Source organism: Atta cephalotes (assembly GCF_000143395.1).
Source record: "Atta cephalotes unplaced genomic scaffold scaffold00016, whole genome shotgun sequence".
Lineage (NCBI taxonomy): Eukaryota > Metazoa > Arthropoda > Insecta > Hymenoptera > Formicidae > Atta > Atta cephalotes.
In genome coordinates this window covers 5300968-5319052 of record NW_012130080.1, presented here as the reverse complement: position 1 = coordinate 5319052, position 18085 = coordinate 5300968, and the positions used below count along the sequence as shown (strand labels likewise).

The 18085-nt window shown below is 31.7% G+C and overlaps 2 protein-coding genes and 1 pseudogene across 2 annotated transcripts; 2 read left to right on the top strand and 1 right to left on the bottom strand.

Annotated features, from left to right (window-relative positions):
* Positions 1–4366, top strand: part of LOC105618374 — a 7379-nt pseudogene extending 3013 nt beyond the window's left edge.
* A 4448-nt stretch (positions 4367–8814) lies between these two features.
* LOC105618373 (heparan sulfate glucosamine 3-O-sulfotransferase 6) lies at positions 8815–11272 on the top strand. Its single transcript, XM_012199916.1, has 3 exons — positions 8815–9281; positions 9897–10387; positions 11148–11272. Exons 1-3 carry the CDS (start codon positions 8815–8817, stop codon positions 11270–11272), a joined length of 1083 nt encoding a protein of 360 aa, XP_012055306.1.
* Positions 11273–14407: 3135 nt separating this feature from the next.
* LOC105618372 (FGGY carbohydrate kinase domain-containing protein) lies at positions 14408–17285 on the bottom strand. The gene is made up of 10 exons (XM_012199915.1): positions 17109–17285; positions 16921–17032; positions 16564–16801; positions 16347–16474; positions 15868–16050; positions 15583–15790; positions 15375–15525; positions 15183–15257; positions 14678–14952; positions 14408–14492 (listed from the first exon to the last, which is right to left on the bottom strand). Exons 1-10 carry the CDS (start codon positions 17283–17285, stop codon positions 14408–14410), a joined length of 1632 nt encoding a protein of 543 aa, XP_012055305.1.
* Positions 17286–18085: the final 800 nt, after the last annotated feature.

Below are 18085 nucleotides of genomic sequence, written 5' to 3'. Positions count from 1 at the left end.
ATTAATTAATAAATTAATTATTATAATTAAATTTATTAGTAAGTTAAGTTAGTATTTATTATAATAAAATAAATATTATTATATATTATTACTACTATATATATATATATATATATATATATATATATATATTTTGTACATATGTATCACTTTTTATTTCAGCACGGTTTATATGGCAGTTTCCTAGGTTGCTTTATATATGTAATTTTGGGATCCTGCAAAGATGTACCCATGGGACCTACTGCTATAATATCTTTGTTAACTTATCAAACAGTGTCTCACTTAGACTTTCCAGTGATGCATGCAATTTTATTGTCCTTTTTGGCCGGAATCGTGGAGTTAATAATGGGTATATTTGGCCTCGGTAAGTCATCTTCAATAATTTGTCAAGATTAATTTAATTGAAAACATGTAAAAAAAATGTCATTATTAAGTTACGTAAAATAGCGATATTAAACAATAATTTAAGCCTTAGTAGTTACTTCAACCATATTGAATCGTGACATCATAAGCGAGAAATGACATGTTGATTTTGCTTGCATACCATTTGTAAATAAAGAGAATTTGGATGAAATGAAAAGAAATCACTTTAAAACAGTTGTAAAAACGAATGAAGAATCTCCTTATCTCCTTTGATAAGCAGTAAACAATCGAAAAAAGTATCGTAAAGTAAAAATAGGCTACGCATGCGCATTAAGCAAAAACTAGTAAACTCATTTTACGTGCCTTTACGATTACTTACCTGCCTAACTCAAGAGAGATAGGATAATTTTCGTCTATTTTTACAAGCGATCATTTCATTTCATACAAATTCTTTTATTTACAAATGACATACAAGAAAAATCAATGTGTCGCTTATAACATTTCTCGCTTATGATGTCACGATTTAATGTGATGAATATGGCTGAAGTGAGTACTCAAGAGTCTTAACACGAATTAAACATTGTTTTTAAATTAACTTCACAATTAATGGTTTTAAATTAAATTTAAAACAAAAATAAAATGATTATAAAATATAAAATAAAATAAAAATAAAAATATTAAGAAACGCTTTAGTTAAATTTTTTTACATTTTCAAACAGAAGTTAACAGTACGTTATTTCTATTTAAATATTAAAATATCATTTCTCTTTCAAAATTTTATTTTTATTGCGAAACCGCAATGTGAAATGAATAAAATAATTGAGATTATATTTTATGTTTTAAAAGGATTTCTAATAGATTTCGTATCTGGGCCAGTAAGTTCAGGTTTTACGTCAGCAGTGGCTTTGATAATTGTTACATCGCAAGTCAAAGATATCCTCGGTATTCCTGCCAAAGGTTCTCAGTTTATTGAGATGTGGCAGAGTATCGGTAAACTGATACATACGACATCCGTCTGGGACACTACTTTGGGAATATCCTGCATAGCATTGCTATTAATTCTAAGGGTATTTATTTAATATAAGAAATATATTACATGAAATTATTAAAATTTTCCCTCAACACAACATTAATATTTAAATTTAATCAAGCGATTTATGGTAGATATCGTTTACATAAAATACATATAAATTTAATATTGAGCTTTTGTTTTTAAAATGTGGACGAAAATAAATTGTGAAATAAAATACAAACAAATATAAATTTAATATAGAGAGTATTTTATTTAAAAGAGAAAAAAAATAAATTATATATAGCTGCATGTAATCCTAAATAAATATTTGTAACAATTTTGAGTGGTGAGATGATAAAATTATTAACGAGAAACTTTCAATAAAGCAGTTCAATTTAATATTAATATTAAATTTAATATTACTACAATTGTAATAAAATAATATTTTTATACGTATTTTAATTACAGTTATTAGGCTCATTCAAAATCGGCCCGAAAAAAAGAGGAGCTTCTTACTACAAAACATCGTGTTGTGAATAAAATCATTTGGCTGATCAGCACCTCGCGAAATGCAATTTTAGTAGTAATTTGTGGTTTAATAGGCTGGAGCTTTTCGGACGAGCCACCTCTTCTACTGATCGGTATGAGAAATAAAATCTCTTTTTTCTTTAAATTGAGTAATCGAAAAACAAACTTTAAAATTTTTATTAAAAGTTTGTAAGTTTGTTTTTTTTTTCAATTTAAAAAACTACAATTATATTTAAATTGCACGCAATATAAATAAATGCAAAATTTCATTTTAAACTATGCCAATAATCCGTAAAAATTCCGATTATTAATTACAGTGACGTGAAATATTATATAAAATTTGTTTTGGTTACATATATTTTATTGTAAAAGAAATATATTATATTATTAATTATATCGTGATATAAAATAATGCCCTACAGAATGTTCCAAAAATAAAACACACTAAAATTTCTCATTTCAGGCCACATATCGAAAGGCATGCCTACTGTACAAATTCCACCATTTGGATTTACCAATGGCAACATGACAGTCACGTTTATTGAGATGCTCGGTAATCTGGGCAGTGGCCTCATCGTTATACCACTCATCTCTCTAATGGAAGACATCGCTATCTGCAAGGCTTTCGGTAAGAGTATCTTATCTTAGAAAGTTACAGAAAGTTACAATACTATTCTCTGCTGTATCCATATTCCATATTAAGAATTGATTTGATTTTGATTGAAGGATCAAGTTAAAATCTTCTCAATATAATTGAATTTCTTAGTTGAACTTATTATATAACACATTTTTAGAATTATCATATATTTAATAAGGAGGATTATTTACGGAATTTATGCGTTTTTTATAGCCAATGGAAAATCAGTGGACGCTACGCAGGAGCTAATAGCGATTGGTATAACGAATATTGGAAATTCCTTCATGCAAGCTTTCCCAAGCACAGGATCCCTTAGCAGGAGTGCAGTAAATAACGCTTCTGGCGTTAGGACACCATTTGGCAGCATTTACGCTGGTGAGTTTCACTTATAATTTTTGCAAATTATTATATCTATTTATCCTTTGTCGAAATCGGACGTAAAGTTAAAAGCGGTCAAAAATCGGAGAATAACTTTTTTTAATTATTTTTTTATATAGAGATTACTTGCATGCCTTCGCTGAATATACAATATATTTCAATAATATACATGGAAAGAACGATTTTGCTGAAGTATCTAAAAATTTAGATACAGATTACAAAATAGTTTTATTTAAATCATTAAAATAATTTATGTTATATAATTTATGTAATATAAATAATTTTGTATTAATATAAAAACCACCAAAAGTAAGATATTTAAATTAATTGCTAGTGTTAATTTTTTAGCATTGTTATCAAGTTTAATAATATTTTGATAGTTCAACAAAATTTCAGATCTAGCTAAATTTTTGAATATTTTAGCAAAACCATTCTTCCCGCGTGTATACACGTATCTATATTTCCACAGTGTTCAAATCACATTTCGCTTAAATTTACCGATCGATTAATATTACAGAAGGAATTAGTCATAATTATGGTACAACATTTATGTATGTGTGTGTGTTTCAGGTTTATTGGTAATTTTAGCTCTACTATTCCTCACCCCATACTTCAGTTTCATTCCACGTGCCACTTTGGCGGCGATCATTATCGCTGCAGTTATCTTCATGGTCGAAGTCAAAGTGGTGAAGCCTATGTGGAGGACGAAAAGTAAGAGCGCGTGTTTTTCATTCATTAGTATACAATACATTTACTTCAATACGCCATAAATAATTTCTCTTCTGTATCGCAGAATCGGATCTCATCCCGGGGGTAGGCACGTTCGTCGCGTGTTTGATACTACAATTGGAGATCGGTATCCTCTGCGGAATCGGAATAAATATTCTCTTTATTTTATATCACGCTGCCAGGCCGAAAATATCTGTAGAGAAGCTTAAGGTAATTATTAATTTTTACTTAAAAATATAAAAAACCATGCTTGATCTATTTTAACTCTTCAATTCACTCCATTCTTGATTCAAGCTCGCAAGCACTCCTTGTGAATTTGAGCGATATTTTATAATGTTCCATTTTTTTCTTTTATTCAACAGACTCATCACGGTGTCGAGTATTTAATGCTGACACCGGATCGTTGCTTGATATTCCCCTCAGTGGACTATGTCCGTAATTTGGTGACCAAGTACAGCCGACGCGCCGAGAGCGTCGCGACGCCTGTGGTGATTGACTGTTCGCATATTTACGGTGCAGACTTTACAGCTGCCACGGTCATTGAGATCCTGACAAAGGATTTCGCCAAAAGAGGCCAACCGCTATTCTTCTACAACCTGAAGCCGTCGGTGAACGCTGTATTCGAAGGCGTCGAGCCTAAGGACTTCATCGTCTATTATAATCAGGAAACATTAGATGATCTACTGAAAGAGAAGGGCTACATGAAGCAAATTCAATAGAAACCTCATGAAACAGGATATCGTTTCCCGATCATGAAAGATACAATCTGTACTTTCATTGAGTGTTTCTTGAGGCTGTTATTCGGATTCAATAGCCGACTACCAAAAATACACGAAAGACTTTCGATATCTTTCGATTCTTAATGCAGTCGACTGGACTGCAAGGCAGATCGTGAATCTTTTTAAATCAAATCGCCATGAAAGCGAAATTTTTATGAAGCAAATTATGTATTTATTCCAAAGAAAATCTTTGGAATGAAATCTAACTCTAAAGAACGAAATCTCATTCTCAAAAATTAATAATTGAGCCTCTTTTTTTAACATGGCTCAATTATCATTCTTTGCTACTTTTTAATAGAATTAAATTCCATTCCAAAGATTAATCTCTGATTCTCTAAAATTTTAAAGAGTATTCATTGTCGTTAATTTAACAGTGTTTCGCTTGAAATTTCGAGCGACAACGACAATAAAAAAACGTAGAAAATATCGTTGACCTAATGATAATGCCTAAAAGTTCAAAAGCAGCTTTAATATATAGCTCGTTTAAATGAAATAATTTTGATTTGCGCGTAAGTATGGAATCAGTCAGAAAAGGCAGAAAAAATGCTGAAATTTGTTTATGCATGTATCTTGAACACATTTCAAGTATATAATACTGCTGTCGTTATATATCTCGGAGAAAGAGAAATGTTATACGTAGGAAAATCAGCTTGAAAATATTCTATATGATAAAATACTACAGAAATTCCAGAAGCAAACGTCTGAACGTCCGACTACGAACGCCTGAAAAATTAAATGCCGCTTAGAAGGTGCCTTTTAGACATTTTAAATATCTCATAGATTCTTAATGAAATTCTTGTCTCATCTAAGTATTTATTTAACTTCGCGATGAAGTTGAAAAACATCTGCGTGACGTTATCAAATCGATATCACTCAGCGTTTTTCTCATATTTAAACCCTTTCACGCTATTTGAAATTCACAAAGAAAATTTCCATTGTACATTTTTATACACCTGCTGCTTCATACAAAATAGCATCTTCTACATTCTAGGAGTGCGTGTACATATGATATAATAAGTTTGAACGATACTGTGATAATTTTATAAACAATATGTCTGGTGGACAATCCAGCGCGGCGGAGAGATATTTATACGGCATGTGTGAATATTGTAGATCTCTCTCGTAGAATTTTTAAAAACGTTTCTGCATTGACGGTGCGTGATTCATAGTTTACACGCGTCGACAAAAAGTTTGCAAAGCGTAACCAGTTTACGATTATTTTCGATCGATACACGAGAGAAATTGTTTTTTTCCATTATATTTCCGCATATGTTTAAAAAGATTTAAAAAAAAATGCTATAATATAAAAATAATTAACCATATATATATATATGTTATAATAATCATAAAAATAATTTTGTTATTATTATAACTGTAATGACATCATAATAATAAAGAGAATTCACAATTTGATTTTATGTAAGTTACATAAACGGCGATTTTTAATTATGCGGTAATATAATAGCAAAAGCAAAAGTTGTTGTGTTCTTTCGATAGTAATAAATTCTCATCGTTAAAAAGATGGATTTATGCGGCTTGTTACTTCGGCGAAATAATGTCGATATTAATCTATAGAGAAATAACTAATTGTGACTATAATATGAATAATTACGTTACATAAAAAAAGATTATAAAATCCTGTGGTAAATTACTTAATAGCGCTGCGTCTGTGCTGTCGAAGATAATAAGCTTCACTCAATAGACTTATAAGTGATTCAGTAATGTATAAATCTATTGCAATTAATAGTTTGTTTTATATTACATACATATAATATGTATGTATATATATTTATATATGTCACTTAATATAATTATATAATTATAAGTATATAATCGTGTATTAATTTTCTTTGTCATTTTCAGTCCCTAGCATGAAAAAACGTAATTAGTTTCGAAACAATCTTTGCACGATCAGTAACGCGTTGCATTTCTTGCGCAAAAATAACACAATAATTAAATAGTCGCAAAAAAACAACATTAAAAGATAACATTCTAAGATAAAAATCGTATCAAAAAATTTAAACTAATATCCTCAAAGTATTCAAAAATAATCTGAAAAATATTATTATACAAAATCACTCTCTTGTTTCCATCTCATATACATATATTCGGCACCCCTTATATGCATGTAGCATAATATTCGTCTTTCGACTACAGATAATGATGTATCGATGACGGGATGAATTGGTCCATCGAAGGTCACTCTCATTAACCTGATCGTTCATCGGCAGATATATCTTATCCCTATACACCGCATTATATAGGGCGATGGTCTCCCTTCTCCTAGCCGGCCGAGCGTTATCGATTGTTACGAACACCGTCGTCAGAACCGTAGCAGAGAATCGCGGTGCCTACAGCGAATTAATTTCAATCTGTCTGTTTCAGCAGGACAAGTAAAAAAAAATTCTCGGATTATAATTTTTAGAAAAAAAAAAAGAGAGGAACCAAAAATCCATCGCAGAGTTTTAGGAAAAGTGATAGCAAATGTAACGATTATAATCGAGCTTACAGTTGATTCGCAGTCAATATAGACGCTGATTCCTTTCCTCAACTTCCTTTCATCTCGCGAGATAAGAGTGATATCTCGCGTACGGACGTTGCGACGCGTCGACTTTCCGTCGATTGTAACACGCATGACGACAGAAGTGGCGCCGGTCAGAAATGGGGACCGCGGACCAGTTACGGGTCTGCCCGTGCAGTTTGATAACGCGCTAAATGTGCACTTTCCGCGCGCGAGACCGTGTGTCCGCATCCGCAACCCTCCACCGGCTGCGCCAGTCGCACGTTGGCCGATGACGGACGCGCACGGGGTGAAAGTAAACGTGTCTCCGACCGGCGACACGCTACTCCGGGGTAAGTGTAACTCGACTTCGGATTTAGTCATCCGGTTTGTCCAGCGGAGTGGCCCGATCTTTCCGGACATTCCCGGGACGTCCTGTCGTTTTGGAAATTCCCGGGGGTGACAAACATTTCTTGTAATTTATTCTGCTTTCGAGTTAAGCGGATTGCAGAGATCCGCTTTTGCATTTTATTTCTCACCTTCAAACATAAAGCGATTATGAAAACAACACTGACTTTGACGCAAAATTACTTTGTGTTTTATGGAAATAGAAAGAGTATACTTCAACCACGAGAAATGAAACGCATCCATTATGCATTTCAAATCTTTTTACATGTACGAGATTATGTAATTTTTGAGGAATACATTTTCCGTCTATGAAAGTCTGATTGCTTTTAAATATTTTGATGGGCATTTCAGAAATTTGAAAAATATAAGAATATGTTAAATTTTATTCATTAATAGAGTATCTTTTTATTACAATTATATTCATATTGCAACTTTTATAGAAATTCAATTTAATATACCGATCATTTTACGCTAAAAATTACTTATTTTTAGCATTAAAAATACTAAACAACAGTGATCTTATTACTTAAAATAAATAAATAATCACTATCTTCTATTATTAAATTCCTGTAAGGCAATATTATCATTTAGCATCCTTTCATTTTAATTCTAAAAAAATACATAAGCGATTTTTAATCTCCATGAAAGATTTCTTCTTCATTAATTATGTATAATTGAGAAATATAATCATAAATTTTTGTTGAATGTACACTGAGAAAAAAGTTGTTAACTTGCTAAATGTGTTTAGTTCATAGTGAATATTTAGTTCAAGTATTTAAATATTTAAGTTAAGTATACCTGAGTCATGTCAACAAAATTTTGTAATTTAAAACATTTTACTTGTTTGAATTAATAAATATTTGCTTGACAATCCGCTACATTTAGTTAAATCAACTAATATTTTTTTTAATCAACAACTTTTTCTCAGTGTATCTTCTCTTTATAATGTTTGTTGTATTAAATTATTGTAAGGAAAAATTACTATCTTGGCATCTTTTTATTTTAATTCTGTAATAAAGAAATACACAAACAATTTTTTATAATCTTCATGAGAAATTTCTTCTTCATCAATTTCAAATTAGATATAATTGAGAAATATAATCGTACTAAATTTTTGTTCAATGTAAGTTTCCTTGCTGTCTTCTATTTGTAGTATTTCTCAATTCTCCTTATATCAAAATTTAAAAATGCAGAGAGATCGGACCACTCGGTCCGTCGGACGACACAGATACTATCGTATTCGATTTTTCACCCGCTGTCGGATACACCAGTTGCATTTCCGCGCATAATTCACGAGCGAAGATTATTCCTGTCTGATCGTAACACATAGCGCATATACAAGATATCGGAAAATCTTTCAGACATCGCAAAGAGTATCGGCGCGAGCGTATTGGTGTCGATGAAGGAGACGGCGAACAACGCGGCGATATAATGGCATCCAGGAAGCCGACCAAGTACGACGATTCGTAAAATCGCGAAGATGGAATTGCGAAAAGGCTCCTGGAAGATCGCGATTCTCGTGTGTGCATTGGTCATCTACCTGTGGATGCTCTTCGTTGATCACTCGCACGTGTTAACTGACATATCGCAGAAGATCACACTACAGAAAACGCGAGTTCCCTCAAGGTCTGTCTTGTATCAAAGTTCTGATCGATCTAGGATCGAAGACATGCCTCCGGATGGCCGGACGGATTCGAAGAAATCGCAATCTCTTTTACCTCGAAACGTGAGCGGTACGCTTGAGGGAGGTATATCGGAGTATCAGACACTTAAGCAACAAGGTCTGCTACCAAGCCGGCAATTACCGACCGCTCTGATAATCGGCGTGAAGAAAGGCGGAACGAGAGCCCTTTTAGAGTTCTTGAGATTACATCCCGCAATTCGTGCCGCTGGCTCCGAGGTTCATTTCTTCGATCATCATTACGTTAAAGGATTTCGTTGGTACAGGTGCGTGCGACAAATCGTTTCAACGATTGAAACGCAATACAGCACTCATCCACTTAAAAGTTTCGTAATTGCAAATTTCCGAGATATATAATTCCATTCTGTTTCTCCTAATTGTCTTTTACTATTCAATTAATAACAATTTCTTCGAATAAAAACAAAGATCTTTATTGAAATAAAGATAAAGACTGAAATAAAGATATCGAATATAATATTTTAAAAGTAATTAATTGTAATTAAATGAATAATTTAATAATTTCATTTTTTAAATGTTGGTATATAAAACGTAATAGTTTCAAATTCAAAACTAATCTCTTTAAAGAATTTTTTACTTGTTCTTTTGCATGAGATATTCCTCCATCTCATTGTCTTTTTTCATTGGAGATATTCTCTATAATATATTATAATGTCTCTAACAATTTTTCTAATAATGAGCGGTATTCATAATTCGTATAACTTTTATCTTAAGACCGTCTTAAGTAATAATGTTTAAGATACTAATACAGCTCTTTGATTGGCTCATAACATCTTAAGTCTTAAAAATAAAATTCAACTATGAATACTTGCCAATGTCTTTAATTATATAATATGTTTCTAACAATTCTTAATAATAATCAGACGCAGAATGCCTCCAACTCTGATCGGTCAGATCACCATGGAAAAGACGCCATCGTATTTCGTGACAAGCGAGGTGCCGAAAAGGGTGAAGCACATGAATCCAGGGATGAAGCTGATCGTTGTGGTGAGGGATCCCGTGACCCGGGCGATCTCCGATTACACACAGGTGAAGAGTAAGCGTCGCAAGATGCCACGCTTCGAAGACCTGGCCTTCCTTAATGGATCAAAGATCGTAGATACTTCCTGGATGCCTCTAAAGATTGGAGTCTATGTGCGACACCTGGAACGATGGTTACAGTACTTCCCGCTGTCGCAGTTTTTATTCGTATCCGGCGAACGTCTGATCGCCGACCCGGTGACGGAGGTCACTCGGGTGCAGGATTTTTTGGGTCTCAAGCGGGTGATATGCGAGAAACATTTCTATTTCAACGCTACTAAGGGCTTCCCTTGCTTGCTCAAGTCGGAGGACCGCGCAACGCCGCACTGTCTCGGTAGGATAGTTGAAAATCGGTCTCAAAGAGAACTTGCAGATCGTATAGAAAATGAAATAAATTCCTCCATGTGAAAGAACGGTTTTGCTGAAATTTTTAAAAATTTAATTAGACACAGATCTAAAAATAATTTTGTTGGATCGTTAAAATAATTATGTAGGACATTCAAACTGGAATGTCCCAAAACTTTTTGCAGCATTGCTTATTATGTTTGAGATTAATACGTAATTTAATTAATACAACAAGATTATTTTCAGAACTTATTTAACTACGTTTTTTAGATACTTTAGCAAAAAATCATTATTTCTATGTCGGGAAGCAGAATGCACACACTGCAACAATTATTTCGACATCAACTAAAAATAACATAATATCAAATATAATTATAATTTCACACTCAACAATATAAATGTAATAACATATGGTGTTACGTAAAAATTATATTGTTGAGACTGCGAAAATTAATGTCATGTTACTTTTAATTAGTGTAATTGGTTTAATTGTTGTCATTAAAAATCTATTTTCGCAGAAATTATAAACAGAGTACGATTTAAGATCGTTGTTGATTTTAAATGGTATAGTACTTGATATTTTTTCAGAAATGAAACTATATATCGGTCTTTCTCATTAATTTTTAACAGTAAAATTTTTCTTCGCTAAAAATCAATCTTGAAACTTTTTACGAAATGTATTATTTGATTCACAATAGAATATTGCAAAAATATGTAATGTTCGATATAAATTGATTGTTATTTTTCAGGAAAAAACAAAGGTCGCAGTCATCCCTACATCGATCCCATGGCGGTTCAGCGTCTTCGAGATTTTTATCGCCCATTCAATCAACGATTTTATCAATTGGCGGGTATGGATTTCGGCTGGTACTAAAATCCACGCGTATCGCATACATACATATCGTAAGCAGGAAAAGCGGAACGGAGTCAATTGTCGTCAAGTACTTGTTACGATATTTGTTATCCTGAATATCCTGATAATCTGATAAGAATACATATTGCAGTCATATCAGAACGCGCCATTAATGCATATTAGGGTTTGAATAATTAAGACTTTTCGAAAATCTTGCTTTCGATAATGTAATAATTTTAATTTCATCTAATTTTAATACTTTTAAATTAAATTGTGAGAAAACATATTTTTTCTAATTTTCTTAATTTAATGTAACTAGAATTAATTTCTAAGTATTTTTCCAAATCTTGCTTCCAATAATGTAGTCATCAATTTCATAAGATTTTAATCTTCTAAAATTAAATTGCAAAATTTAGAACATATATCTTTTCTAACTTTTTGTTATATAATTTAAATATATGTAGCATTAAATAATCTCTATAAGAATTCTCTAATAGAAATCAATGTTTTCTGTTTGTAACATAGTTAGATTAATTAGATTCGTAGTTTAGTAAATATTAGATTTGCCAAGAAATAGAAAGGAATGATTCTTTTAAAATGATGAGCGCACAGTACCGTCCGGAAGTTCGTTTATGAAAAGGAACCGCGACATATCTATATAATTATCCTATAATTCTTATTATCATAATAAGACTATAAAGTAATGAGATTATATCTGAGATTCATATTAAAGATACTTCTATATATATATATATACAATGAAAAGAATATAAAATCTGTATGACTATATATATAGAAACACATATATAATAAAATAATATGTGAAAATGAAAAGAAAATTTTAGATATAATAAATTTCTTTAGGTCAACGTCAAATTAGTTCTTTTTATCGAATAAAATAAAATTAATTTAATATTGTCGTATATGGTTGAACCGAATGCTAATATTAAACCATTTATCGGTTTTCTTCATTATTATTATTTTTTGACTTTTCATTTTTAATCTAGTAGGTTAACACGATAGTGCAATTATTAATATATCTCTCTTTGTACTTTGGTAAATTTAAGCGAAATGTAACCACGAACGCGGTAACCATTATGCAACGAAAGGGTAAAGTGATTAAAAAAATTATCAGACAAAAATTTATTCGCGTTGGCCATATTGTAGGAAATATATCTTAAAATTTTTGTAATTGTGCTGTTTTAATTGTATCATCAAATTTATAATTTTAATTAATTTTTAAGTAATATATAATTAAAATGAACTTTTTTACTTTACAATGAAAATTTAATCCATTTTCATCTGCACATATAATATCACGTATATTAGATCGTGGTTTATATGCAAAATAATTTATAAATTTTATTATAATTATGTTTAAAAAATTTGTATTTTATATTTAATTCGCATATGTAAAATTTCTTAATTTTTTAATACTATGCTGAATAATCGCTTCGCGATATTAATTCCTTTATTAACAATTCATATGCATTTGTTTTTAATAACACGTAATGTATAGTATGACAATGATGGACAAGTATAGAAATAGCAACATTCGCTAGTTTCTAAGTATTAAAATCTAGTCAATACAATTAGCAAAGATACGCGTATTTATAGAACAGCTGGATAAAAGACTTCCGACATAATTAAATCATAAATTAGATTTAATTATGCAGAGTATAACGTGTTAAATTCGGGGATAAAAATAATGATAATATTTCATTACTGAGCTCGACAGTTTCTCAAGATATGGATTTATTTCTAACTTTGTTTTAAAATACTTAAATATGCTTATCTCCAATTCCTGCATTTCACGATATATTCTGTAAGTCAGCATTTATAAGATAAAGCTAACGACATTAGTATATTATGAGATGACAAATCCGAACACGAAGAAAAATTAATTCAAACGAGGAAGATAGGAAGTTAGCGAATTATTCCGTAAATTCTAGAAATTAGAGCGCAAGATATACGTTAATACTTGTATGTAAGAAAGAGTAACAATTAAGTAATGTACTTAATTCGACAACAATCGGAGGACTATATATTTATTTAGTATGTAAGAAATGAAAGTAGACATTTAGCGATACGATCAGTGCGAATGATGATGTAATAGTGAAAAGCACAGTGCTTTTGCTCAAATTGTACTACAGGAGGCTGTCAACCTAATATAAGTATTTCATACATTGTTTTAAATATGTTTTGAATACAGATTGTTTGACAAATAGAGCAAAATATGTACATAAATGTTATGCAAAATGTTTAAAAATCGCAATTGACCCATTGATAGATGCTATATAAATAGATTCGTGCCTTTTTGTAGCCGTTTTATTATAAATAGCACGCTATCGTTACGTAGAAACCGCTTGATTCCCAATTAAATTCCCAATCTCTTTTCTTTTGATGTTTCATCTTTGGCACTGAAGATGATATTAATTTGTGATTTGAAAATCATGAACATAACTTGTTTTTTTAGAAGAATTTATTAAAAGAATATAATTTGTAAGAGAAATATCTAAGCATACAATACAAAGTATAATGCAGATAGAAAATCTGTGTAATAATAGTTATACATAAATGAATATTTCAATATAAATTCCCATATATTTTTCTACTTTTGCACTATAATAGAGGTTCAAAATATAGAGATCCAAAATTAAATGAATATAAAAATATATAATAATAAGGGCATTGTCTTTTTCAGACCACAAGATGAATTAGACTGCAAGGAATATTCATCGCCGCAAAACATCGTTTTGAAACATTAAAAATCAGTATTACATCATAAATAATATCAGTATTCTAGATTCTTAATAATTCCATTGTAAAACGACGTAGTAAATCGCAAACTACGCACACAACTATTACTGCCATTGTCGTCATTAATGTCACAGTAAGTAATTATTTTTATCTATTACTAGAGCAAATGATATTTCAGATGCAATACCGATTTATTTTTCAGCGAAATATTGTTTCTTTGCAGAAAACTCAATCCGAAACTTTCTAGAAAATTAAATTCATTTCTCGAGGCCTCAGAGATTCTTCTTGAATATCGAATATTCGGAGATTATATCTTCATTCAAACTCCCAATTATAAAAAGATTTACTAAACACAGTCTATTGTTAATCTGTTTAAACAAGGGACGGAAGAATAGGCTATAATTCTTCGCTCATTAATATCCTGTATTCTTGCTGGTCTTGAACCATTTTCTTGAATACGCGATATTTACGAAAATGATATCTGAAATAATTAAAAGATATGTGAAATATATAAAAATTTTTTTTAAATATATTTTTTTTAAATAAATATCAAATAATAATATAATAATTTTCTTTAAAGTTAATTTGTATTCCACCAGAATTTTATAGAAAAATGCAATATTTTTTTAATTGTTCTCCTATCTTATTAATCATTTTTTTACTTACTTGTAACATTCGCTCGTTGGTTTCACTATGTTTGCCGATCCCGCCATTCTCTGAATAGTCTCATGTATAGAATATTTTCTCGTAGCACATGCTCCAAGGATTGCCGCGCCTACCAAAACTGATTCTCGCTCCACGGGGCAAAGTACTGGTAATGCCAACACATCGGCTTGTATTTGAATAAATAGTGGATTTTGACTGAGTCCACCACAAACTAGTATACTCTCGATATTGTGGCCGGCCGCCGATAAAACTTCAATTATATGCTTCGTACCATACTGAAAATTAATATAACGTTAATTAGAAAATATATTACCTTATTGTGAATAAGATGATTTTATCTAACAAAAATCATTTCAGTGTCTAATTTTTAAGTATATTAGTTTTAAAAAAATATTCTTGTATTTTCACATAGAATGTACGAAATAATGAAAACCGATTTAGATAAAACTTTTTGCACTATAGCTTTTAATGAGTTAGAACTATTTTTAATTTGCTCTTAATATACCGTCAGTGCCTGTACTGCTGCCAAGTATAATAACGCTAGATTTTCCTGATCCACAGATAAAGATAATCCAGATACCTAAGATATAAATAAATAATATATAATATAAAATTATATATATATATATATATATATATATATATATATCTTTTTATATCAATATAAGATTCAAAAAAAGAATATGTGTCTCAATACCATTCCTTTCAATGTTGGATCAGCGAGAGGCGAACGATTACCATGAAAATCCGGCCACACATGTATATCCTTAGTCAGATACGACACGTTCTGCAGATTCTTCTGCTCAGCCATAACGTGCAATAATTCGGACAAATGTTGTTGAATATGTCTAAAATAAATTCGTTTTCGTACATATTCGTTTACAGTCTCGTTTCGACGAACTCACTTATTGCCGCTCAAACTCATCAAGATTCCCGGCGTCGCAGGATGCGTATCAATGACATGATCAAGCAGCTTTCCGGTAGCACTTTGACCTCCCTCATTGAGCCAGAAACCGGGCACCATCGCGCTATAGTACGGGCCCCAAACGCCATTTACAAATATCTTGTTCTCATTCACTATCATATGACAAGTTGAAGTGCCGCATATTAAAGCTAAAAATACAATATACTTTATATTATATTCTTTTCCTTTTTGGCTGAGCAATGCTTATCGTAAGTATCTTGCGAACCCAATCGGTTGGAGAAATTCGAGGACACATCTGACGCATAACATCCAATCATTCCAAGACCACCGGCGTGTGCGTCAATTAACGAGGTCCCAACTGGTGTTCCTTTCAATAATCCCAATTCTGCCGCAGCTTTCGTCGACAATCCGGATTCAATCGCATCACCAGGTACTCTTATATCGTTCCCTTAACATTAATATTAATTTTTATTAAGATAGAATAAAAATTCAACCATAAAATTCTCGTGTCTTATATATTCAAAATAAAACATCATGATTTTAACAGAAATGTTTATTTTACAGTTGTTGGAAGTTTTCTTCCAATTGAATTGATTGGATTATACTTTTAAATCTAGAAAAATTCTATCTCAACAAACAAAATCTTCAACAGTTGCAAAATAAACATTCTGCTAAACACGGTTTTTGTTTTACAATATCGAAATTAACTGAATAATTTACAATTTGAATAATTTATTAATATACCTATTTTTCTCCAATTATCTTTTTTCAGATCTCGTAAATTGAGCTGTTCAAAGAAATCCTCATCCCATCCGTTCTTACCAATAGGATTAGCGCTATAATTCCACTTACACACTAACGAACACAATGATCTGAAACAAAAATGAAGAAATGATTTAACTTCTCTGCTTTTTCACATACTAAAAATAGAAGAAAGAATTTAAGCATTGAGGATTCATACCGGGATTCCGATTCAGTGGCTTTCCACGTTAAGAAGTCTGGTAGGTCAAATAGTAGCGTGGCAGAATTCCAAGACGCAGGCAAATTCTTTTTGAGCCACAGCATCTTTGGTGTTTGCATTTCGAGAGAAACTTTGCCGCCTACATATTGCAATACATCGTGACCTATAGAGTTAATAAAGTCAGCTTCCTCGTGTGCTCTATGATCCATCCACAGTATGACATTTTGTTTCTCTTGTCCTGAACAATTAATACATTAATTTTTTATATATCACAATAATATTACATTGTACACTATTACGTGAATTCGATACAAAGTTGAAATAAGAAAGAAATAGCCATTTGTCCTTTCTTTGTACCTGTAGGACTAACTGTTATTGATAAACCTGCTTCATCTACAGCCACCATTGAACAAGTAGCATCGAATCCAATTCCTTTAACATCCTCTGCAGAGATATCAGCAACAACTGACTGAAATAAAATTATAATCTCAAATCTAATATTAAATAGTATAACTATATGTGCTGTTGCAAAAATCTAATTTTACCTTAACAACGTGGCATACGGCACTCCAAATATTATCAGATGATTGTTCATAAAAGTTTGGTGCAGGATGAAATATCTCGAGCGGGCATGTAGCCACCTTCTTTATCTTCCCACTCGAAGTAACCAAAGCCGCTCGAACACTTCCTGTCCCCACATCCACACCTACAAAGAAATCCATATTCGTCACAGTTGTGGACAGATTGCATCTGCAATCTCGCGTCGAACAGAATCGACTAAATGCTTCGTATCCAGTTTAGGCATGAACTGTAAGGAGAAAACGACCATCAACCAATCATACTGTATGTATTAATCATCGACATATATTTTTAAGATGACATGACCCTGAGATAACATTAATTACGAAGCAGATATGGAGTATAAAGACTTCAAATAGTATAAAGTGTTATCAGCTAACACTTCTTTAATCCAACAATATACACACAAATACTGCATTGAACACAAATAAAACATGATTTACTTGCTTCTTGTGGCTCATCGGCAGCTACAGAATAGCTTTTAACAGCAATTAGCAAAATGTATACAACATATGGTGTAATTAACACTTCAAATAACAGAATATCTCAGGAGCAAAATTATTAAGCAAAACTATTGCTTGCAACATAATGATTGATGAAATTCAGAGGCATGTAGAAATATCTTTCCCTAAATTATTATCTTGACCTTACAATCACCGCGCGCTTCTACAACTTACGACTGCCACGTTTCGCTCTGTTATACTTACATATTTAAATATAATTTAAATAAGGAACTGTTGTTACATACTTGGTGAAAGTATTGACAATCACTTTAATCGACGTCACGGTGATGTAACGTGACATCGCGATGTCACTCGATGTGTTCTCCGGCGAGGAGGCACGGATCAATGCATGATGAATATGAAAAATGCCCTGCACAATCGTTGTACGAAAACTGCTGCATATTAGCCCTTATTGTATACACGCGTGCACGCACGTGTAT

Bases quoted from the DNA above. Each gene is read 5' to 3' on its own strand.
- LOC105618373 (XM_012199916.1), top strand. From the start codon at position 8,815: ATGGAATTGCGAAAAGGCTCCTGGAAGATCGCGATTCTCGTGTGTGCA. The intron at 9,282-9,896 runs GTGCGTGCGACA...AATAATAATCAG, and splicing joins AAAGGATTTCGTTGGTACAG to ACGCAGAATGCCTCCAACTC. The intron at 10,388-11,147 runs GTAGGATAGTTG...GTTATTTTTCAG, and splicing joins CGCAACGCCGCACTGTCTCG to GAAAAAACAAAGGTCGCAGT.
- LOC105618372 (XM_012199915.1), bottom strand. From the start codon at position 17,285: ATGGATTTCTTTGTAGGTGTGGATGTGGGGACAGGAAGTGTTCGAGCG. The intron at 16,475-16,563 runs GTATGAATCCTC...TTTTTGTTTCAG, and splicing joins GCCACTGAATCGGAATCCCG to ATCATTGTGTTCGTTAGTGT. The intron at 15,791-15,867 runs GTTCGCAAGATA...TTGTATTTTTAG, and splicing joins GAATTTCTCCAACCGATTGG to CTTTAATATGCGGCACTTCA.